Source organism: Ananas comosus, linkage group 5 (genome assembly GCF_001540865.1).
Source record: "Ananas comosus cultivar F153 linkage group 5, ASM154086v1, whole genome shotgun sequence".
Lineage (NCBI taxonomy): Eukaryota > Viridiplantae > Streptophyta > Magnoliopsida > Poales > Bromeliaceae > Ananas > Ananas comosus.
Window position 1 is genome coordinate 14,476,332 of NC_033625.1, and position 22,631 is coordinate 14,498,962.

The following is a 22,631-nucleotide window of genomic DNA, read 5'->3' on the forward strand; positions in this document are numbered from 1 at the left end:
ACAGTATCATATTATCCAAGGCAAAAAATAAAGGCATATCATTTGCAGGGGGGGGGGGGGNGGGGGGCGAACATTCACGCTTTTAATGGAAACAAACCTCGAAGAGTTAAATCTACGGTAATGCATAATAACAGCTCGTTCTTTACGGAGTAGTTCTAAATAAAACATAACGCAAAGAAGCTGCGCCGAGGAAGCAGTATCCTTTTTCGACGAGGGCGGAAATCTTAGTGCCCGTATTTCTGGAACTCCCATTCGCTGTTGTCTGTGTAAACACACGAGAAGAAAAGGAGAGTCAGATGAATGGAAATAATACGATTGCATGGGGGCCTTACACCAGACCTACAGCACATATTTTTGAAATTAGTGCACCAAATTTGAAATATTCAAATTCTTTACTATCCAACTGCCATGAAGTGCTTTGGAAGTAGATACCTGGACTCTCTGAAAGTTTAGGATCTACTACCATACCATAGATTATTTGTAAGATTTACGATAATCTTTTGTTAGATTACACAGTACTCCACCAAAATGTTACAATTACTGTTTGCTGGGTCGTTAAATCAAAATTTTCAAAGACCAGTTAACTATTTCAGTAAAATCGTACATTTGGGTTGTAAAATCAAAATATTTGAAGTACCAACTTCAAAATATGCTATAGACCAGGTTAAGTCTGGATATTTTTACCAAAAATAAACCAGACATATATATATATATATATATATATATATATTCTTTTTGGAGGAAGAGCAGGAACAAGGATAGCTAACCCAGTGGGCAAACTTGGCGAGTTTTGAGCCACCGGCTGATGCAGTGGAAGTGGAATGCGTGATTGCATACGCCTGTTTTTCAGTACGACATTGCGAAGGTCAAAACAATTTCGTCAATCTTTATCAGGATCAGTGGAGAAAAATCATCAAACAAGAAAACAAGAAATATTTCCATAGACGATTAAAATATCCCATAAAAAATAAGCCAAAATATTCTGTTTAATCCATCAAAAACAGATATATAATCCTATTAAGCGTGAGTGTATTTTCTCAATGTTCAATTTTAAAAAAATGAAGCCTTAAACGACCTACAGTTGGAGATACTGATTGTATGTTTTCCCAATTTAAAATTCAATTCTTAATGGTGCATGGTGACAGTTACATTAATTACTTTATATTATGGTTTAAAACTCATATAATAGGTCCAAAACAATTGTTCCTAGCTCTCGATCTATATAATATAGCACCATAATTTAAGACCGGCTCATCAACTTGTACATGATAGTTGCTAAGGATACATTGGACTGTTAGGCAAAGTAAACTTTACAGCAGATTAGACACAATAAGTGCCGTGCATACCACGTCTACCTTCAAAAAGGCAACAGTATAGAACCTCGTCAAAAGACACCAGACACACATACACGATTACTAGGTAGAATCACTAGGCCTAGTTTGGATGTTGGAATAAGATATCCAATTATAACTCATACAGTATGAAGACTTTCTAGTGTGATTGGAAGCAAGGAGTTTAATTTTTGCCCCTTGAAAGGTCATTGCCATCCATGATTTGGTAGGATAGCATATTTCATTTTCACCCATGAGGTGATTTATCTTATTCCAAGAAAATGGCTTGAAGGTCAAATATGGTACCCATTCTAGACATTTGCTCGTACTCCTTATCAAACAAATATCACATGTCACGAGTAAATTAAAGAGAGATTCTGAATAAAATATTCGTGCATCCAACCAGGGCCTAAAGCACAATTCCGTTTCACTTGGTTATTTCATGTTATCTCAATACTATGACAACATTCTGCCAAAAGCAGTTAGAACTTATGATTGTATCACAGCAACAAAATGTGACAAGTTAGGCTAGACATTACTCAAATGAGGACGCGAACATGGGTACATGTGATAATGCATATGAGAGGAAGAAGTGAACTAGTATGCATATGACAGAGAGGAAGATCTATGTTACTAATGAAAAAAATAATACGAATAACAAGATTGAAGGACTGCTTACCAAAACAAGGTTTCGCTTGGTTAGTAGGTCCCGTGGATTTACATCTCTGCTAGACTTGAACCACATTGAATATTCTAAAAAATCTAAAATCTTATATCTACAACCGGTCCATGGGGGCTTACAAATTCAGGTTAGATCCAGGTGGAGATCTAAGAAGGACTAAATTGTGACCAAGTAATCAGATCTTAGTGATAACTCCATTTTCAGCCATGGACTGTCTAATATTATCCTTCATCCCATCTATACTTTCGGATTGCAATACCTGATTAATTACAGCCTTTTATTGATTTACATTTTTTTCAACAACAAGTGACCTTTGATGGTCAAGTGCAAGATGGGATAGAGCAAGGATTTAAGTGCCGTGGCACGGGATCGTGCCAGAAACTTGCTTGCACGGCACGGCACGGTGCGTGCTGGTACGTGCCGATGCGTGCTGGTCACAAAAAAATTCTTGTGTGCAGACACATAATAGCATGAAATATTTATTTTCTTTAGCAACAAAATAGTTTAACTGTTTATTATGTATTTTTATCAAATCTTTTGAACTTAATTGATAAAATTACTTATTAATTTAAAGAATAGAGATTTGAACTGTGTCATCGGCACGGAGGCTATATCGTGCCAATATCTTGTTGGCATGATACGGCATGGTAGATATAGCCCTTGCAATAGGCACCTCAATCCTTGGGATAGAGGGCAAAAGAATGTGTAATCGACAACCTATGTGATGGCTATCTTCAGGTAATAGTATCTCCTCTGGATGTGCTCCTTCCAAAGCCTTCTCCTTCATTGTCACAGCTAGTAAGGGTAGCTAACTAATTCACTGGTGCAGTATAGCCTATCCTTAATAAGCATGTGTCCGCTAGATTTCCTATATTGCCAGATAGCCAATCTTTAATAAGCATGAGTGATGGAGTGCCCTAGAGCTCTAATATTGCCATATTGCCAATCTGTAGCAAGAAAGGCTACAAATAATTGGGCAATGGGGGAATGAAAGAAGAGATGGGTAAATTACCAGGATCGCAGACTTACCTACCATCTTTCAGGAGCCAATCTGTAGTACATACGACCTAAATTATAATCAAAGTATAATCAAAGTAATTGTCCATATCTCAGATCTACAAATTCAGATTGATCAACTACAACAGCTGCATCTATCGTCGTCTTTTTCTCAACAATTGAGAAATATCATGAGATATCAAAAGTTCTAATTCAACAAAAACTTAGTGCTAATAATGACGACTTTTTAATCAATATGTTGTTGTTCAAAACTAAAATCTCAGACAGAACAACCACAGCAAATGCATTTAACTTATTATAAACTTACAAAGATATAAAGATAATTTTGTTCCTCGAAAAGGACAAAATATATTGCACTTAGAACACAAAGTTAGTACAAGCTCCAAGCAGTCAAGCATTTATGGTTCCTACAAAAAACAAACTGACTATATCTCAAGATTCGAGAACATAACTGTTAAGCATGGGATATGTAGCAGATTAACAAAGGAAAGGTAAAAGGAAAACATGTCCCAAAATGATATTTTACCTCTAAGAATTAGCTCATTCTAAAGTATAGCTATAGATTAATAGAGGGTCCTTACTATCCATTTTCTCCTGATTTCTTGTAACCAATCCATCACAAAATGCTCAATTAAGTGCACAAAGAAACACAAATAAAGTGGGGCAGAATAGTCATATTAATCATTCAAAAAGCAAATCTAGCCAAGATTATAATCTACAAACTATGAGCTAATCTTAGCTGCTTATTTTCAGTTACTTTTATGACTAACAAGCCACTTTATGACACTTCTATTTCAGAAACATTGATGAGAAGATGCATCTATAAATTGCCTAGAAGTGTCATCATCCAAATAGCGGCAACGTTAATCAACAAAAGCAAGACACATATATGTATGAGAATACCATAACCTAATCTAATGCAGCAGAATCTAAAAAAAAAATCCAAAAATTAAGCTTCTAATTAATATAACGTTGCATACCCCAAGCAACCGTGCACTCCTCGCTCGTCGCACTAGCTTGATTAGCCTGGCACTCAATACCTGCCATTATCGCAACAAATTACACACATCGCCAATCGTGCAGCACAAAAGAAACACCGAGCAAATCTTAACCCTAATCCTCGCCCCAATTGTAACGGATAGAACAAAGAAACAGCGAAGATCACTCACAGAGATCCATGATGTGGTTCCGGCATATGGCGCAGTTGTCCACGACGATATCTGCAGAAACACAACCCGATCAAAACAATCGACTCGATCGACCAGAGGAGATACAGAGCTCAAAACAACGAAAATTCGACCCTCGATCTGAGGAAACCCTAGAGTTTTGTAGAGAGAGAGAGAGAGAGAGAGAGAGAGAGAGAGAGAGGAGAGCGAAGGGGAAGAGATCGGTGTACCCCAGGCCCAGAGGGCGACGGCGTTCCACTTCTTAATCTCGAAGCGCTTCGGCTTCTTCGCGACGGCGCCGGCGCCGGACGAGGAGGAGGGCGCTGCGGAGCTCGATCCCTCGCCGGCCGGGACCATGTTGATGTCCGTGTCGAGCGTCGCCATGGATCGCCCCTCGAAACCCTAGAGAGAGAATTGGAGCAGAGAGAGAGAAAGAGAGAGAGAGAGAGAGAGAGAGAGAGAGAGAGAGAGGAGTCAAGAGGACGAGTCACGGACAAGGAAGGGTATTTATAGGGTTTCGACATTGTGGATGGAGACTCGGATTGCGCCCGTCCCAATTAGAACCCAATAAGAAAAAAGTTACAAAACCGGTAAAAATGTATAAAACGTCCCCAAACTATTGATAATTTGGAATCTACTATCCAATCTTTTAATTTATTTTATTTAAATAATTTAATAGCTCTTGAAGATATAATTTTTTTTAAAAAAATTTACTTTAATAAATTACTTTATATAAATTATACAAAATATTATAACTAAATCTTTAAGTTTAAAAAAATCACTAATTGGCTCAAATTTAATAAATTAAAAAATTATGCAATAAAGTTAAAATTTTAAAATATCATGTAGTCAAATCCAAAAAGGCCCAATCCCTCGTGAATGGAACAATAAGTGAGAACCGATTTAGGGGTGTTTGGCCAAGCTTTTTAAAAGTGATTCTGAGTTCAAAAGTAATTTTGGGCTCAGTAGAGCGTTTGTTTGGCAATAAAACCTTTAAAAACTGATTCTGTTTTTGAGAATTAAAAAACTGATTTTTCAACCTTTAAAAGTAGAAGCAGAAAAAAGCTACTTCTCAAAACTGATTCCCACAAAAGCAGTTTTCTCACTTAAAATTTTTTATGAAAATATCGAAACTACCCCTAAACAAACAATATAATTCTACTCTAATACTCTAACCTTTTAACACTTCCAACTACCCTCCTCTCTACCCTCCTCTCTCTCCCATTTAATTTGTAGTATTGTGTAGTTTGTACGCGATTATGAAACAACATTACAAAATCACTTCAGCAAAAAAATTTGCCAAACAGCTTTTTAAAATCACTTCAACAAAATTACTTTTATATCAGACTCACCAAACGCTTTACAGCTTTTAACAGAAATTACTTTTTCAAACCAAAATTATTTTTTCAGAAGCTAGGCCAAAAGTTGCTTCATAATTCTTATCATTTCTTAAAAAAAAAAAAAAAGGTTTCTCTCAAAAATTACAAAATACTCCAAAGAAAATTTTTTATAGTAAAATAATGCATATTAGAAAATTATATTGTATATATTGTCATACTTTTAAATGCATCCAAATTTAATGGGTTCACTGCACGGGGTTCCACAGATAATATTTTATTAGGGCATCTCATTGAACAACTAAGTAGACCACAATGATGCACCCACATCTAAAACTTATTTATCTAATAAAAAAACTATATATATATTTTATAAAATCAATTTTAAAATTAAAATAGAAAAAAATAAATAAATAAAAAAAAAGNAAAAAAAAAAAAAAAAAAAAAAAAAAAAAAAAAAAAAATCTGTAGTAAAGTGGAAATTAACTGAAAATTTCATTATTATTTGAGAAGAAATTCGCCAATTGTTAAAACTTGCGAAAAATAAATAAATAAAAAAACTAAAAAAACCTAATGTAATAAGAGAAAATTTTGCTCATACCGCCTCGAAGAAGCGATTATTTCGAAAATTTTTACCAATATTTACACTCAGTTATATAAAGAGTATGGCATTTATGGAGAAAGAAATGTAATTAAGAATCTTTTCTAAAGGCTTTGCCTATATAGTGTTCCTATGATGAATCCAAGTCAGTGCGCCGTCATCATCTGATCAGCGCAGATCGGATCAGCGCTGTTGCAGAATGCGACTCCAATGTAAGCCCTTGAAGACGTCGAGCTCCTGTAAGAAGTCGAGCTCGATTCTCGTCGGTTGGTTTCAATTCCGATATAAGCCCTTGAAGACGAAGAACCCGATCCCGCCAATTGCAAGCATGAGAACGAGCGGATTCGAGAGCGCATCGACATCGAGCAACCTGTTTCCATAGTTACTTCTCTTCTGACGGTTCGTCTCGGCCAGGTGGTCGTGGAGCAAGTTGATAATATTGTCTACCTGATGCATCATCTGACGCTGCCCTCGCGATATCAGCATAAGCTGGGTATATAACAACAAAAGCTTAAAATCAGAAAAGGATAGGATTATAGAATCAGATATGAAATTAAGACCCTGCGATTCGATCAAACTCTAACGACGATGCGGGTGCGGCATCTTTTTCTTCAGATGGTAAACTAAATGACTTGATTCTTAGGTAGCAGAAAAAATTTGACTATTAGGTAAAATTGAAACTCTTATTAAGGATTCAAGTGAAATCGGCTAAATTATTCGTGGACTAAATTTGAGCGCAAACAAATGGGTATAATAAAGATTGATCGATTAATCGCAATAACTAAAATACTCTCCTGAATCGCGAACATTACCATGATAACCATAGGGATAGCCAAAAATGCAAATTAACACAAGAAAAGTGGTAAACCATAAGGCAAAAGGAGATAATTTTGTGAATGGGACATAAATTATGTAGAGCCCGAACTTTTATGGCTACGGTAACGATTCTAATGAGTGATTAAACCCAAAAAAAAAAGGTAAAGTGTACAGAACTTATCCAAACTAAGGATCTATTTTAAATTGGCTACCCAATATTTCAAAATTTTGGTTTTACTATCAAACCTTTCAATTTGTTTGAATTGAATGAGTCGGCGGGATTTTGACTTCAATATTTGAATGCGTAGTTTATCAGTACAAGTTTAATTAGTATACTTGAGGTAATTCTCGCAACTATGAATCCATTAAAATAAATAATTAACTTAAATTTTAAAGTCAAAGTCCCGTTGACCGACTCAAATCAAACAAATTGAAAACTTGGGAATGGAAGTTCTATTAAGTTTTCACCGAAAAATAGAAAAAGATAAGAGAAGAAACATAACATATCAAATAAAAACAACCAAAAAGCTAAAACAGTGGGACAGTTAAAAAGGTGGCTAGATTCTTGCTTACCTCTTCCATTACTGGAGATTCCTTGATCAGTTGGTTGGAAGATGAAGAAGTGGGCAGCAAAGTGCCGTTACCCAAATTCGACACGAACAAAGAGGTCGGCACAGAGCCATTACAAGCTTCTGCTTGGAGAGGCAAGTTCTGTTGACTCATAGGCAGCTTCTTCGTACTCAACTTGGAACCCAGCTCCTCGATTTGGGAAGTGAACTCATCCATCCTTTCATTCAGAGTTGAAATTTGTTCCGACAGCTGGGTGATCACCCCCTAGAGAAAATAATGGAAAATAAGGCGATGGGCAACATATAGGATTGATTTGCAAATTGTAGACTTCATAATGTGAGCTTTTACATAACTTTATCCCAGCAAAATCATCTATTCGCACATGTACCCCTCTACGATCTGAAAATTTTTCATTCCAAAAAATGTGTCTAAAATTGAGTTTGGGCGTCATCCAATCCATAGGGGGAAGTTGTAGTTATATTAAGGGAAAAAGAGATGTTCTAAAGAGGGGCATTTATTTACTTATAAACAATACAAATAACTGAGAATCAAGTTTCTGAAGATCAAATACAAAAATTCAGGTTTTGCGGGATATGGAAGTAAACATCTCCTATTATTCTAATAGAACTCTCTAGGTCACAATTGCTCGACAAGGTCACCTGATTGATTGAAGGAGATTCAGGGGTTCGTCCGCTATATCTTCTATTGGTTTCGGTAAGTTTCGATAACTTCACGATATTCTTATCCCCTTGTGTTGAAAAGGAATGAGACATGCCACTGCAGGATATCCACATTAGACATTTACAAATTAAATCATAATAAACAAACATAATGCCAAAATCAAAAACTTGACTTTGATGTCTATGTAATAATCAGACATAAGTATTAGACGACACACAAAATGAAGAACAAATGCAGATTTATTTTCAATAAGAATAACAATAAGATTGCAAAAGAGAACCTTTTGAGAAGCTTATTCCTCATGGCAACCCTGTCAGCAGAGGCCCGCGAAAGTGCCTCCTTCGGACTAGAAGCCAAATCATCGTCTATACTGAGCTTCGTCTTCAAATCATCTGGCAATGCCTGCATAACTTTTTGTGAGAAATGCACTACTGTAGAAAGAACAGCAACAAGAAGGTATCGCTATAGTTTCATACCATCACATCATTTACAAGTTTTTCCAGTTGAATCTGCTCGATGTACGTGCGAGGAATATAAGAACCTTCCAAGCCCAACTGTTCTGCGATATACTTGACATAAAGGCGGTCTCTTCCTTGCACCTAAACCAAAAGGAAAGCAGCTTATCAATCTTAAGAATCACGCTGCCATCAGCAAGAGCACAGTGACAGTTAAAATAAATTTCTATGAGGAGAAATTTACCTGGATGTAGCGACGGTTAAGTTGTTCTAACCTATCAATTTTAACAATTACCCTGCTATCAGCAAATACGTGGCTGCTTCTTTTAAGAATAGCTGCTATGCTGTACCCCAAGGCCATCAGCCCACCAAGAAGACGGACGCTAACTTCAAAAGTAATTCTCGGCGATATGATGAAGGGATTGTCCGTCACCCATTCCTGAAAGATTCATAAACCAACTTATGGTGGCTAAAAATAGGATTTCCATTTTAAAAAAAATCTTTAATGCGGAAAAAGAACCTTGTAATTAGGGGTGTAAAACAGGCCGGGCGGCCCGTGCCCGGCACGGCATCGGGCCGGGCTGGAGCATGGCATGGATGCTGTAGCACCCGTGCCGGCCTGGCCCGAACGGTATTTGAGGGCCATGCCGGGTCTGTCCTCTTGGGCCTGATGGCCCAGCCCGGCACGGCCTGAAACGGGCTTGGGCCGTGCTGGGCCGAGGAGAGGCCCGTGGCCCGGCACGGCACAGCCCGCTTGGGCCGTGCCAGTCGGGCTAGCACGGCCCGAACAACAAGGCCCTTCTTCTGGGTTGGATCTCCTAGGGAGAAGGGCCAGGAGATCTCCACCCAAGGTCTGCCACAGCAGACCTTGGGAGGAGGTTTTTGGTCCAATGGACCAAAATACGTTGGTCCATTGGGCCAAAAACACTCTTAATTTCTTTTTTTTTTTTAATGAAATATATATATATATATTTTTTAAAAATTAAATATTTGTTATATTATAATTATTTTTATAAATTTTAAATTTTTAAATAGAAATAATTATTTATTTATATTTTAAAATATATATATTTTTTTAAAAAAATAAAAAAATAAAATCTTTTAGGGGCCGACCCGGAGCACGGCCCGGGCCTGGTCGGCCCCTCGCCGGAATAGGCACGAAAAATGTGGGCCGTGCCGGCCCGACACGGCCCACATTACACCCCTACTTGTAATCTTCTTTTTATCTCATCAAAAGTAACTAATTTTGCTGATGCAACTTTGTAGGGCTCATTTCACCATTTTATCATGACAACCGCCAGGAATGAAGTACTTGTGAGTTACAACTTCAAAAAAATTTTGTTCTGAGGCTAACGTTTTAAAGCATACTAACTAGAAACGTGATAAACTAAAGAAAGACTATTATTCCACTCAGCTATGTTCTGCAGTTAAAAACTTAAAATCAAATAAAAGTGTAAGTTATTGAGTACTAAAGGTAAAAATGGAGCATATTTTATCCATCACTAACTAAAGATGGGAATATTCACTGGCGTTATCATGCCAAGGGACAAGAAATAACTATTATCCCACCCAGGTTAATTAGGTTATGAAAAAAAAAAGAAGTGCATATAAAAGGAACTTTCGACACCAAGCTTCACATTGGACATATACGAATCATTACAATGAGAAACAAAAGTAAAAATAGCACAAACCTCAAACATAAGATTGTATTTTCCGTCTCTGTTTCGCATCCTCAAATATGATTGGCATGCCTCTGGATCTTCACCTGGTGGAAGTAGATATATATCGTAAGTCTCCTCCGTGCTTTCTGTATGTTCTGGAGATATAGCGGCCTTGATTTGATCAGGTGTAATGGGCTTTGGTGACTGCAACAATGGCACAAATTATTAGACACTATCAGAAGAATAGAAAACCAATAAAAGGAACCATCTGCTAGTCCTGTCTCATTGTTCCCACCTATTCTCATTGTTCCCACCTATTTAAATAGATAAAGCATACAGATAGTTTCTGCACTACCCGATATTGCGACTGAATCCTTAAACTTTTCACTTAAAAACTTTAGTCCCTAAACGTTCTGATATATTGAAAATTCATCCCTAATCATCCAAAAAAGAAAAAAAAACCTAATTTTCTTGTAAAATGACCATTTACCCCTACTCTTAAATGACTTCCTTATTTTAGTTTACTTGAAACAAGTTAAGAAGTTGGTTTTATAGCAGAAAGTCAACAGACATCATATTTCTTTAAGTATTAAGGATGAAGAAACAGTATACGAGAAAGTTTACCGACTAAAGTGTTCAAGTAAAAAATTTAGGGACCAAAACACACTGTCAAGATAGTACATGGACTATTCATACATCTAACCAAAATTAAAAAGAGCAAAATAGAATTAGGGAGTAACCTTCAGAATGTATGTGGGATTCTGGAAGCCGGAGAATGGATTGAACTTGTTGATGATTTTTATATGTGCTGTTTGGAGATCTGGCTCAATGAAGGCTTTGTACATTGGATAAACCTGCAGAATAGCATCCAAAAATTCATTACTACAAACAGCCTCTTCAGTTTGTATTATAGAATTCAAGTATCACAGAAATGCCCAGTGACTACGAACATCGAGCATTTAACTGATTGACGTAACAGCCTGATTGGTGTGGCTTTCAGAATTTTTGTTCCGAAAGCAGCAGGCAAGCATTTGGTTCATATCGTCTGAAGCTTTTGCGAGAAACAAAATGAGATTCCAACCAAACCTTAAAACCAGAAGCTCTAACTTGAGGTTCTGCTTATGCTGCAGCGGCACGCTATAAGAAGTTTCTTGAAAAAGTTTTTAGTGCTTCTTTACTCAAAGAGCACTTCTACAGAGTCTCCAATTGGGCCAAACAGGCCCTAGACCAATAAGTACGGTCTAGATTGCCTTCTTTTTTCTTATGAGCATTAGGAAACAGATACATAAATGTAGGGCAGAAAAGGCAAATAACCGTCTCAGAGATTTGATGAATTATTTCTTCAGGTTCTTGGCCAGCACGTTGTATGTCCCTTAAAACCCTCTTCACCAGGTCGAAATGCACGCCGCCCGTCACAGAAACACGCAGGTCAAGTAGAGATCGCAACTTCTCGCTCAAAGCATAGATTCCTTCAATAATTACGATTCGGGAGCTAGGGACATCTACTGTTCTGTTGATATTATAAAAAGAGTTAGAATATAAGTGAGAAGTTAAGAATTTGTTGTCTAAAGAACTGAAGGCCTATGGAATCAGGATTGAAGAAATTCGGGCCTGTTCAGAGTGACTAGAGGTTTTGCAAAAGTGCTGTTAAGTATAAATGTTCAAAAAGCACTACAGCTCTTCCATTTACATCCTTACCAACAATTTAACGTTGCCAAAACTTCAAATTGGAGCTTCTGATTTTAGATTTCAAAAGCTCATTCAGCTTCCTACAGCAGAACAGGAAGGAAAAAAAAAAAGGACATCTTGTTCCAAACACCTAGCCGCAGCTTTTGAGTAGAGGAGTTGTCCAGAAGCTGGGCAAAATAGGCACTTTGGCCTAGTTTGGATATTAGAGAAACTTATCCAATGATAACTTATGCATTACAGGGATTTCCTTGTGTGATTGCAAGCTTGGAGTTTGATTTTAGCTCCTTTGGAAGTCTTGATATCCGTGACTTGTTAAGAGAGTACGTTTCACTTGCTAAGTGATTTACTTTATTCTGAGAAAATGACTTGAAGGCCAGATATGGTTTGCCTTCCTATGCATTTGATCATACTCATTTACCAAATGCTAAAAGCTTCTTAATTAAAGAATAAAGGTGTGCTGAACAAGATGTTCATGCATCCAAACTGGCCTTAAAGTGTATGCTGGCATCCTATTTGTTATATGGAAAGGAAAATCTCACCTGTATCCGGTGCGGCAGCTCAACTTGTAGTCGTAAATTGGCACTTCAACCGATTTCCCTTCTTTTAGACCATGAATATTTTCCAACAAAGTGTCATAGTCAGTCAGGCGTGGGTCTGTTGAGAAATTGCATGATACCAATATTAGATTCTCCATTAACAACTAATCCTTTGTTACACAACTGCTTCTGCCAATGAACATAAGGAAAATACGATATTGTTTACAAAACAAACAGGAAATGTTAGGCAAGAATAGATATTACCATCAAAGTTGCCATCAATAATTCGACTGGAATCATTGTAATTGTCCATCGATATGAGGGCAATGCTAGGCATGAAGTTGAGCACCTTCTCAGTAAACACAGTCTTTCCGGCCCCAGAGGGACCTGCGATCCCGACCACAATTATCCCATCGTTTTTTTGCGCCAGTAACTGGCAAGCACGAATGACTATAAAGAAGCCTTTCTCGAAAGATAGCGGATCTTGAATCGGGACGATTTCGTAACGGTCGCAGTCCTTTCTCTTCACCAACTGGACCTGATCTCTTAGAAGACCCGTCTTTCGCCGTGGCGATTCAGCGTTAGAGCTATCTTGTGCCATCAACAAGTTGAGCAGTGTGGGGTAACCCTGCAAAGCAAATAGAGGCAAGCCAATCATATCTCTATAGTCAAAACATAACAAAAAAAAAAATCGCTCTGTTGTTAAAGAAAATATTATTTTCATGAGAAATTGAATTCATCTCCTGAAAGATGAGACCATATATTTCATCTTCTCAATGTAGAATTATTCTCCTTCGGAAATCATTAAACTCCGGCCTCCATGTGCTTCGAAGCGCAAACATTATTTAATAATGTAGAATCAAGAAAACGCTTCCCCTATTACTTTTGACATGAACTTTTAAGTACATAAGGCCCTCCATAAACTGCTAGTTTGAGCAAATTGCTTGAAAGTTATGAACCTCTGTATTATTGGTGCAGTAATAATACATAAACCCACTAATCATTTTTCTCTACACAATAACTGGTGGTATCACTTCTAAATACATCGGCACCAGAAGATAACTGTTATGTAGAGAAATTAATATCTCAACAAGGGTAAAAGATAGACCCATTACAATGGTTCCCAACAAAGGAGTTTTTTGCATGAATTTGATGATTTTCCCTATTCCTCATAAGCCCGAGGACTACACTATGACGACCACACAAGAGATTTCGACCCCGAAAATTACATCCTTAGCTGCAACCACTGTCTCAAAATTCTCCAAGTTTTCGAAAAATTCTTGAATAGTTCAGATTTTTTTTTTTCTTTTCCAAATATATCTGTGATTTACTTAGTTGTAAAATTAATACAAAGCAATAAACATAGCAAGCTACGAATAACCCACAAATCAATTCACTAATTGCAAATACTTTATACAACATTCACAAACAAATGAATCACAAGAATTTGGTATTTATATGCACTTTTACAGGTTCATATTTATATTTTTTTTGACGGATTATTTTCCGAACTCTCCGAATTTTGGCCAAACTCCAAACTATTCAACCTTTCCCCACAAATTTAAACTGAATGCCAAAACCAATATACTATTAACAGTTAAATGACAACAAAAATATACTAAATAATAATAATAATAAAATGTATCCGCTATTTCGACATAATCCTTAGAATCTATGACTCAAAACAATTTTAGTCCCCAAAAATTCCATCCTTAGACGCAAAATTATCTCCTAAACCTTGTTCCAATTACATAAAACTAAACCAAAAAAGCAACTTTTTCCCTCTATAGTAATTGGAAAAAAGGGAGAAAAAAAAGTGATTACATCGAAAAAATTACCCAAAAATAGAGAAAAAAAAAAAGTGATTGCATGGAGTTAATTACCCAAAAAAGCGGGGAAATTGTAGAGATCGAAGAGTAGAGCAATTAATGATCGAACGTACAGCGTTGGTTCGATCGAGAACGGGGAACAAGCAGGAGTAATAGAAGCGGGGGTAGAGAGAGAGAGAGAGAGAGAGAGGCGAAATTGATGACAGGTTAGGGTTTGTTGTGGGCCGAATTGGATTGGGCCTCGGCCCATTTGTAAACTCTTATATCCTTTGGCTTTGGATTAATCCGGTGAGATATTTTTTGAGAAAACTTCAAATACCACTCCGTATTTTCGCACTTTCTTACTTCTTATCCTGTGATTTAAAATGTATCACTTTCGTCCCCTGTGATTTTATTTTTCTCGTTTTGCTTTCCCCGCCACTAATTTTTTTTATTAAATCAGTAATAAAGTTAAAACTAAAGAGTACTAAAGTGAATATTTGATAAACCATAGTTGGGGTATCTGAATTTTTTTGTATATAATATAATTTAACGAAAAGTTAACGAAGGGGCTAATGAAAAGAAAAAAAAATGAAATCATAAGGTACTAAAAATTGATATAGTTTAAACCATAAAGTACTAAACTGAGAAAGTATGAAATCATAGTGGTGGTACTTGAAGTTTAACTATTTTTTTAAAAAAAATTGGCTGAAACAAAATCGCGTAAATACCCATTTTTCAAATTTAACAATGTTTGAAAATAATAACATTGGAAATGAATGAAATGTTATGCAGTGAAAACATACCAAAAATATTTTTTGGATTCGGATAAACCGAATCTGAATCTGAATCCGAAAAGAAAAAGTGAATTCAAAATCCGAATTCAAACCCGAATTTCCGAAAATTCGGATTTGGATTCGGGTAATGTCCGATCAGTGTTCACACGTACAGGAGACTAGGGGTGGAAACGAGCCGAGCTCGAGCGAGCTTATGTCAGCTCAAATTCGGCTTGAAATGAATTTCGAGCCTAAATCTAGGCTCAAGCTCGGCTTGAAATTAATTCGAGTCGAGCTCGAGCGAGCCTAATTTCGAGTCGAGCCGAGCTCGAGCTCTAAACGAGCCTATTGAAATTCTCGACATTATATAATAAATAGTTTAATTTTTATATAACATTATCTATAATTTGATGCAACATGTTCAATAGTTCAAAATACAAAATAATTGCAAGAAATGTGAGCTAGGGTGACTGCCTGACTGGGTGAGGGTCTGAGGCAGAACGAGAGAGAGAGAGAAGGGGAAAAAAAATTAGGGATTTGAGAATTTAAATATTATCACGTTTTAAGGTTATGTGTAACAGTGAAAGTCTGAAAGAGATAGTGTGTTATGTAAATTTAGAGTTGGGCTTAATTGCACGGTTGTACTTATTGGATTTATTTTATGGACAAACAATAATAGTCCAAATTAAATTAAAGCCTATATATATATACTATATATATATATATATATATATATATATATATATATATAAATTGAGCTTTGATACTTTATAAAGTATCAAGTTATTGGTGCTTGTAATTTTTATCATTGAATTAAGAGAGATGCGGTTAGATGATGTGGGCCCTTAGGGTTGAGTGGGTGGTTGGTTGAATAGTATAATCTAATGGTTGAAAATGATCCAAGGAGTAGATCTAACGGTACAAAAACTAACAAACCAAATGGCTTAGTGCTTTTACAAGCACCATAGCTGCACTATATATATATATATATATATATATATATAATATATATATATATATATATATATATATTCGAGCTTTTCGAGCTTTTCGAGCCTAATTCGAACGAGCCAAGTAATACTCAAGCTCGGCTTGAAATGAATTTCGACCCTTTTATTTTGTTCAAGCTCGGCTCATTCAATTTCGAGTCGAGCTCGAGCGAGCCGAATATCGAGCCGAACACGAGTCGAACGCGAGCCCGCTCGCTCGTTTGCCAGCCCTACACGAGACGGTAGAATTGGTTTCGTGCTCAAGGGGTCTATTTATCGGATCGGGTCATCGGGTTATCGGGTTATCGGGTTTCATAATCATCCATCTAAAATGCTTTGCGACCTCCGCGGAAGAGAGAGAGAGAGAGAGAGAGAGAGCTCTTCGTCCCCATCGGAACCACAATCTACCCGACCTCGTTTCCCAAAACCCTAAACGCCAATCCCACACCCATCTCGGCGGAGATCGGCGTGGTGGTTTCGGATCGAAACCCTAGACGCGGAGATCGGATATGAGCGAGGGGGAGGAAGCCACGCGGCGCCGAGGCGCCGTGAATGAGTACCGCAAGAAGCTCCTCAACTACAAGGAGCTCGAATCTAGGGTTCGCACCGGTAATGATCTCCTTTCTCTCTCTCTCTCTCTCTCTCTCTCTCTCTGTTTTCGATTTGGTAGTGGAATCCGTTGTTAGGGTTTGATTTGGCGAAATTTTAGATTGAGATGCTGAGGGTGCTCAAATGAAGTCAAATAGTGCTGTGGATTGCTTTTAAAACTTTGAAGAATCAGTTAAGTAGTTTGTTTTAGTATCATGAATAGGATTTTGGGCACTTGAAGGTTTGTGAGTGGTGTTTAATTTGTTTGCTCATTATCACTTAATTTGAGAAATGGTTATCCTGTTTGATCTTGTTGTTGCGCTAAACAAAGTTTATACATAGATACTTCCGTTTTTATTTTGGAAGAGGATAAGTTTTTTTCCTTTTCACTGTTTTTGGGTAATCTCTGTGATCATGGAGATACTATAACTGCAGCAATGTCATAATACAGTTAGTTCAAATTGGGGGATTTCACTACAGTTCAGTCTCAACTTTGGAGCCTACTTCGTGTAGATTAGTTAATGATAATTGCCTGATTGAGAGCACTATTTTCATCTCCAATTTTATATTTGGTAGTACAAGAATAGTTTAGCTCTCTTCTGGCACTATCTCCATCTTCCTGAAGAGCAGTTCAGGAAGCTTGATCTAAGATGGCCGTCAGGGACGATCTTAGTTATGAAGATCCATGCAAAGTATAACTGCCTATATAGAGATTAGAGATCATGCATGAAGATCTTATCCTTGGGGGGGTTTATGATTGTAAGACACTATGCTTTCTGGAATGGTAAAAGTTTCCGGGTAGGTATGACAGACACCTTGGAAGGAGGCAACGGACTCCTATTGTTACGAATTAAATGTAATGAGCATATAATTGTGTTGTCTATTCTATATCCTTTTTTTTCCTTTCTTTTCTGCTATTTTCTGTAATTATTGTCATACATTTTCTTTTTCTTTTTCCACTTTTTTCATCTAGTTTAGTTGGTATAATGATTTGAGTTTGTAATTTATGCACTGGACATTGGAAATACAGCAAGGGAAAACTTGAGAGCTGCAAAGAAAGAGTTTGGCAAAACTGAAGATGATTTGAAGTCTCTTCAGAGTGTCGGTCAGATTATTGGAGAGGTTCTTCGTCCTCTTGACAATGAGCGCTGTAAGTGAAGAAGCAACTTCTGCCTCCATATATGTCACTGTAAACACATACATTTGTTTAAAATTTTTGTTAACTCTCGCTGATCTAGATATATTCAGTTTTGTTAGAATCTGATGTGTTAGAAACGACGCCTTCTATTTCACAGCAAAGAATCTACCTCGCTGCTTTCATCTGAAGGCACGTAGCGCAAAGTAACATGGTGCATAATAGTCTAGATAAACATTTGTGAATGGCCATCTATATGATGCACTTAGTAGAAGCTTGGAAGCTATCATCGACATTCTGGTCGATGCTTTCTATTTAATCTTTGCTCGTGATAATCACACTTTCAAATTAAATTTATGCCTTCAATTTTCAAGAAAACACGATGGAATATTATTGCTTATGCGATAGAAATTGGAACAATAATAACTCTATTAAAGTTGAGTAGATTATAAGGACAGAAGATTGAGAGTTTTGCATGGTACCCTCGCTCTGTTTCTGATATTGTGCAGGTATATTGCTTTATGTTGGAGATCAAATATGGGCGCTAATTATTATAGACTTAATAGTGATGGGATTTTTTTAGTTTTATTGTTTTGACAAAGAATATGCCAAAAGTAGTTTTGAATGGAAGAGTGGGACTTACTTAACCAACTTCAGTAATGATCTGTACTAAAGGCTTGTTGCTGTTGTTAGTTTAATTTGTTACCTTAATTTAATTATATACCTCCATGGTTTGATTCAATTTGATTTTTGTAGCAGTATGAACTACATGAACTCTCCAAAGTTTGATTATTGACCTTGTCTCCTGTGTGGTACCAAACCAATTGGAACAATGTTATTCATTAACTCAGGTGAAAGAAAGCAGTTCTTAAGGATTTCTAGGAAGTTGCCACTCACTTGTCTTTTGGAACATGAATTAGTTCTCCTTCCAATTTCCAAGTCCAGTCAATTTCCATAGGCACCAAGTTGACTAGTAAGATATCTGAAATTTGGTGCTACAACCAATTCACCTTTTGTAGTGATGCCTTTCTTATGGAACTTACCATGGCCAGCTCCAACTAGTAGATAATATTACAGTACTAGGTTACTATCTTCCTGTATGTTCACTTCATATTGTTTTAATTAGTGCCTCATACGTGCTTGTCAATACTAATAATTTGATTAATGACAAGAACATCAAGAATGTTGATTGCAATTTGCAAGTGAGTTGACTTTTTAATTGATTAGCTTCATCTGCCTTCTAGTAATTGTTAAGGCTAGTAGTGGCCCGAGATATGTTGTTGGTTGTCGAAGCAAAGTGGACAAGGAGAAGTTGACGGCTGGAACCCGTGTTGTGCTTGACATGACTACTCTCACTATCATGCGAGCTCTTCCACGTGAGGTACAATTTATTCAGCATGATAAGTTTGCAACTTTCTTGGTGTATGTAATAGATTTATTTGAGTCTTTAGGGTCTATTTCTCATTTTATGAATTTGTCTAGTACGTAGTATATGTAGACAAAAGTATTTTACTCTTGTATTTCTATTCAGGTTGATCCTGTCGTGTACAACATGCTTCACGAAGATCCTGGTAATGTTAGCTACGCTGCTGTAGGTGGATTATCTGATCAGATTCGGGAACTCAGGGAATCCATTGAGCTGCCGCTTATGAATCCTGAACTCTTTATTAGAGTTGGTATCAAACCCCCAAAGGTAAAGCTGCTGTTTTTTCTTTTCTGATCATAGAACGCATGCTACTTTGTTTTTGTTGTGATATGACTGTAGAGCACACAGATTTTTTTTGCTTATTTCAAAGGTGATGAATATATGCCTTGCGAATTAATACATCTTTTTGTATCAATTTTCATGATCATTTTAGGGAGTTCTTCTCTACGGTCCTCCCGGAACTGGGAAGACATTGTTGGCTAGAGCCATTGCTAGCAATATCGATGCCAACTTTCTGAAGGTTTTACTTTCTACTATTTAAAGTTTTAAAACTTACAGTAAATTTCAAGTTCTTTGCTTTGTTAACTGTAAATTATGCAGGTTGTCTCAAGTGCTATTATAGACAAATACATTGGTGAAAGTGCTCGCTTGATAAGAGAGATGTTTAATTATGCGCGTGATCACCAAGTAAATACTTAGCTATATTCCTTTTGTAGTTGCTGTGACCGTACATGCATCACCGTTGCTATAAATTTTTNTTTTTTTTTTTTTTTTTTCTGATCATAGAACGCATGCTACTTTGTTTTTGTTGTGATATGACTGTAGCATGCATAGATTTTTTTTCCTTATTTCAAAGGTGATGAATATATGCCTTGCGAATTAATACTTCTTTTTTGTATCAATTTTCATGATCATTTTAGGGAGTTCTTCTCTACGGTCCTCCTGGAACTGGGAAGACATTGTTGGCTAGAGCCATTGCTAGCAATATCGATGCCAACTTTCTGAAGGTTTTACTTTCTTCTATTTAAAGTTTTGTAACTTACAGACTTACAGTTAATTTCAAGTTCTTTGCTTTGTTAACTGTAAATTATGCAGGTTGTCTCAAGTGCTATTATAGACAAATACATTGGTGAAAGTGCTCGCTTGATAAGAGAGATGTTTAATTATGCGCGTGATCACCAAGTAAGTACGCAGCTATTCCTTTTGTAGTTGCTGTGACCGTACATGCATCACCGTTGCTATAAATTTTTTAGATTCTTGTGGGTTTTTTTTTGAGGGGAGGCATCACTAATGTTTTCTTGTTCTTTATCAAGCCGTGTATCATATTCATGGATGAAATTGATGCTATTGGAGGACGTCGATTTAGCGAAGGAACCAGTGCAGACCGTGAGATCCAAAGGACATTAATGGAGCTGCTTAATCAATTGGATGGATTTGATACGCTTGGGAAGGTACACATGTCTTTCTTCATCCTGTATGTTTAAATTGATGCTATATATGTATATACTCTCTCTCTCTCTCTCTCACTCTCCCGCTCAAACGTTGAATTAATGTTAACCTGTTTCTGATTCTAAACTTCTCTAGATCTTTTTTTTTCTTTGAAACTTTTTTTTTTGTGTGGTGTTGTCGACCATCTTGACCTGAAATTTTGAATAGTCAACATCGCTACAAGTCTATGAAATTTTGCATTCTGATTGCAGGATGAATTATTGCCACAGAGACTGAACTAGCAGTTAGTTGAAAGCTTAATTGAGACTGTTGAAGAGCTGTCTATAGAACTAACAGGAAATTCACAACTGTGCATGTAATTACATGCTCTATTCCGGCAAATTTTTTAATATACGACAACTGGCTCGCTGACAAGATTGTGAGATGTACATAAATGAATAATGTTTAACAACTTTAACATGCATGCCTTGAATTGTATCGGCAAATTTCTGTGAGATTTTATTCCTAATTGTTATACTCATAATGAGTTTGTTTAACTACTGTGATATCTACTTCATAGATGCCAATTAGTTGGAACTCCTGAAAATTTTGGCCGAAATTGGTTACTGTGAGAAATTTTCTTCCAGAGTGAGTTCTTTAATATTGCACATTGCTGAAACCTGTGGTTTCCTTAATCATGATAATGATCATCTTCGCTGCTATTGCTTAGTAGGTTAAGATGATTATGGCGACGAACCGGCCTGATGTTCTGGACCCTGCACTCCTGCGACCTGGACGATTAGACAGGAAGATAGAGATCCCACTACCAAATGAACAATCAAGGATGGAAATTCTCAAAATTCATGCTGCTGGAATTGCCAAGCACGGCGAGATAGACTACGAAGCAGTTGTTAAACTTGCCGAAGTGAGCTTCGTGATCGTTATTTTTATATGCTTGGTTTCCGTAGATTCCACTAACCTTCCCTGGTTTTAGGGTTTTAATGGCGCGGATCTCCGAAATGTCTGCACAGAAGCTGGGATGTCAGCAATCCGCGCGGAGCGTGACTATGTCATTCACGAGGACTTCATGAAGGTACTTCCTTTAACAAAATTTTCTCTACCCGGTACCTCATTTTTTCGCTCTTCTTTTTCTCTCCTCTGGTCCTTCGTAATTTAAGAAATTTTCCGATATTTTAATCTTTTTCAGTCCTTAGAGTAAGATTCGTATACACTGGTCCAAAATGAAAACTGAACCTGGAGAATTTATTTAGATTACTGAGTTGTGAACTCTTTGTTTAATCCGCGCCACCATTTAATGTTTTAGGCCGTGAGAAAGTTGAACGAAGCGAAGAAGCTAGAGTCGAGTGCCCACTACAGCGCGGACTTCGGCAAAGATTAAGAGAAGTACCAACACTACTCTCTTATCCCTCTGTACTTCTTGCTAGAATTGCATTTCCTCTAATCTTCTCTGTTTTGGTTTCTGGCTTCAGCCTAGATGTTCTGAGCCTGCCTGTTTGTTTTCGGAAATAAAAAAAGAGAAGGTAATTCTTTGCAGGCTTTGGTACACCAGCTGATTACAATTTAGCTTCTCTCATATCTCAATTGATTTGCAGACCCTTTCTTTTTCGCATCCGTTTTTCCTTTTATGTTTAATTTATGATACGATATTATGACTCGTAATATGCGCTTGTTTTCTTTTGTGATGCTAAATTTGCTGAATCCCTGTGTTATATATCATGATGATTCCTGGTCGACAATGGTCATTCTTCTATTATAGAATATGTGAAATGTATCGGGGCGGATTCAGACTCGGTTAATTTTTATTTTATTTTTTGCCGTCACTTACTGCTTCATTGGGGACGGATCAAGGCGGAAGCAGAAAGAATGGATGGGTCTCCCACCTTCTGCTCCATTTTCTTAATGGATTCGGGGCGGATTC

General features: G+C 37.0%; 3 protein-coding genes across 6 annotated transcripts; 1 reads left to right on the forward strand and 2 right to left on the reverse strand.

The window, feature by feature from the left end:
- Positions 63-4,671, reverse strand: LOC109710846 (RING-box protein 1a). The gene is made up of 5 exons (XM_020233626.1): positions 4,427-4,671; positions 4,200-4,250; positions 4,011-4,070; positions 768-839; positions 63-262 (listed from the first exon to the last, which is right to left on the reverse strand). The coding sequence occupies exons 1-5, from the start codon at positions 4,578-4,580 to the stop codon at positions 225-227; spliced, it is 375 nt and encodes a 124-aa protein (XP_020089215.1). The 5' UTR covers positions 4,581-4,671; the 3' UTR covers positions 63-224.
- Positions 6,078-14,580, reverse strand: LOC109710769 (uridine-cytidine kinase C-like). Of its 2 annotated transcripts, none has more exons than XM_020233520.1 (12): positions 14,485-14,580; positions 12,807-13,170; positions 12,546-12,660; positions 11,632-11,827; positions 11,058-11,171; positions 10,348-10,521; positions 8,901-9,095; positions 8,678-8,800; positions 8,482-8,603; positions 8,180-8,297; positions 7,524-7,784; positions 6,078-6,623 (listed from the first exon to the last, which is right to left on the reverse strand). In XM_020233520.1, the coding sequence occupies exons 2-12, from the start codon at positions 13,141-13,143 to the stop codon at positions 6,408-6,410; spliced, it is 1,971 nt and encodes a 656-aa protein (XP_020089109.1). In that variant the 5' UTR covers positions 13,144-13,170; positions 14,485-14,580; the 3' UTR covers positions 6,078-6,407. The 2 variants fall into 2 exon arrangements, with proteins under 2 accessions (XP_020089109.1, XP_020089108.1); XM_020233519.1 differs by having other exon boundaries at positions 14,426-14,580.
- On the forward strand, positions 16,462-22,498 carry LOC109710669 (26S protease regulatory subunit S10B homolog B-like). 3 transcript variants are annotated; one of them, XM_020233400.1, is made up of 11 exons: positions 16,462-16,724; positions 17,734-17,853; positions 19,083-19,219; positions 19,370-19,531; positions 20,185-20,271; positions 20,360-20,446; positions 20,578-20,715; positions 21,426-21,617; positions 21,687-21,785; positions 22,017-22,096; positions 22,183-22,449. In XM_020233400.1, exons 1-10 carry the CDS (start codon positions 16,625-16,627, stop codon positions 22,089-22,091), a joined length of 1,197 nt encoding a protein of 398 aa, XP_020088989.1. In that variant the 5' UTR covers positions 16,462-16,624; the 3' UTR covers positions 22,092-22,096; positions 22,183-22,449. The 3 variants fall into 3 exon arrangements, with proteins under 3 accessions (XP_020088989.1, XP_020088988.1, XP_020088987.1); XM_020233399.1 differs by lacking the exons at positions 20,185-20,271; positions 20,360-20,446 and adding exons at positions 19,698-19,784; positions 19,865-19,951 and having other exon boundaries at positions 22,017-22,498; XM_020233398.1 differs by having other exon boundaries at positions 22,017-22,498.

Excerpts from the sequence above, each read along its gene's own strand:
- LOC109710846 (XM_020233626.1), bottom strand. The coding sequence starts at position 4,580 with ATGGCGACGCTCGACACGGACATCAACATGGTCCCGGCCGGCGAGGGA. Across the intron at positions 4,251-4,426 it reads CGTCGCCCTCTGGGCCTGGG|ATATCGTCGTGGACAACTGC; the intron begins GTACACCGATCT and ends GTGTTTCTGCAG. Across the intron at positions 840-4,010 it reads GGAGTGCACGGTTGCTTGGG|GCGTATGCAATCACGCATTC; the intron begins GTATGCAACGTT and ends ACTGAAAAACAG.
- LOC109710769 (XM_020233520.1), bottom strand. The coding sequence starts at position 13,143 with ATGGCACAAGATAGCTCTAACGCTGAATCGCCACGGCGAAAGACGGGT. Across the intron at positions 10,522-11,057 it reads ATCCCACATACATTCTGAAG|TCACCAAAGCCCATTACACC; the intron begins GTTACTCCCTAA and ends CCATTGTTGCAG. Across the intron at positions 9,096-10,347 it reads AATACAATCTTATGTTTGAG|GAATGGGTGACGGACAATCC; the intron begins GTTTGTGCTATT and ends TGAATCTTTCAG.
- LOC109710669 (XM_020233399.1), top strand. The coding sequence starts at position 16,625 with ATGAGCGAGGGGGAGGAAGCCACGCGGCGCCGAGGCGCCGTGAATGAG. Across the intron at positions 17,854-19,082 it reads TCCTCTTGACAATGAGCGCT|TAATTGTTAAGGCTAGTAGT; the intron begins GTAAGTGAAGAA and ends TCTGCCTTCTAG. Across the intron at positions 20,716-21,425 it reads GATTTGATACGCTTGGGAAG|GTTAAGATGATTATGGCGAC; the intron begins GTACACATGTCT and ends ATTGCTTAGTAG.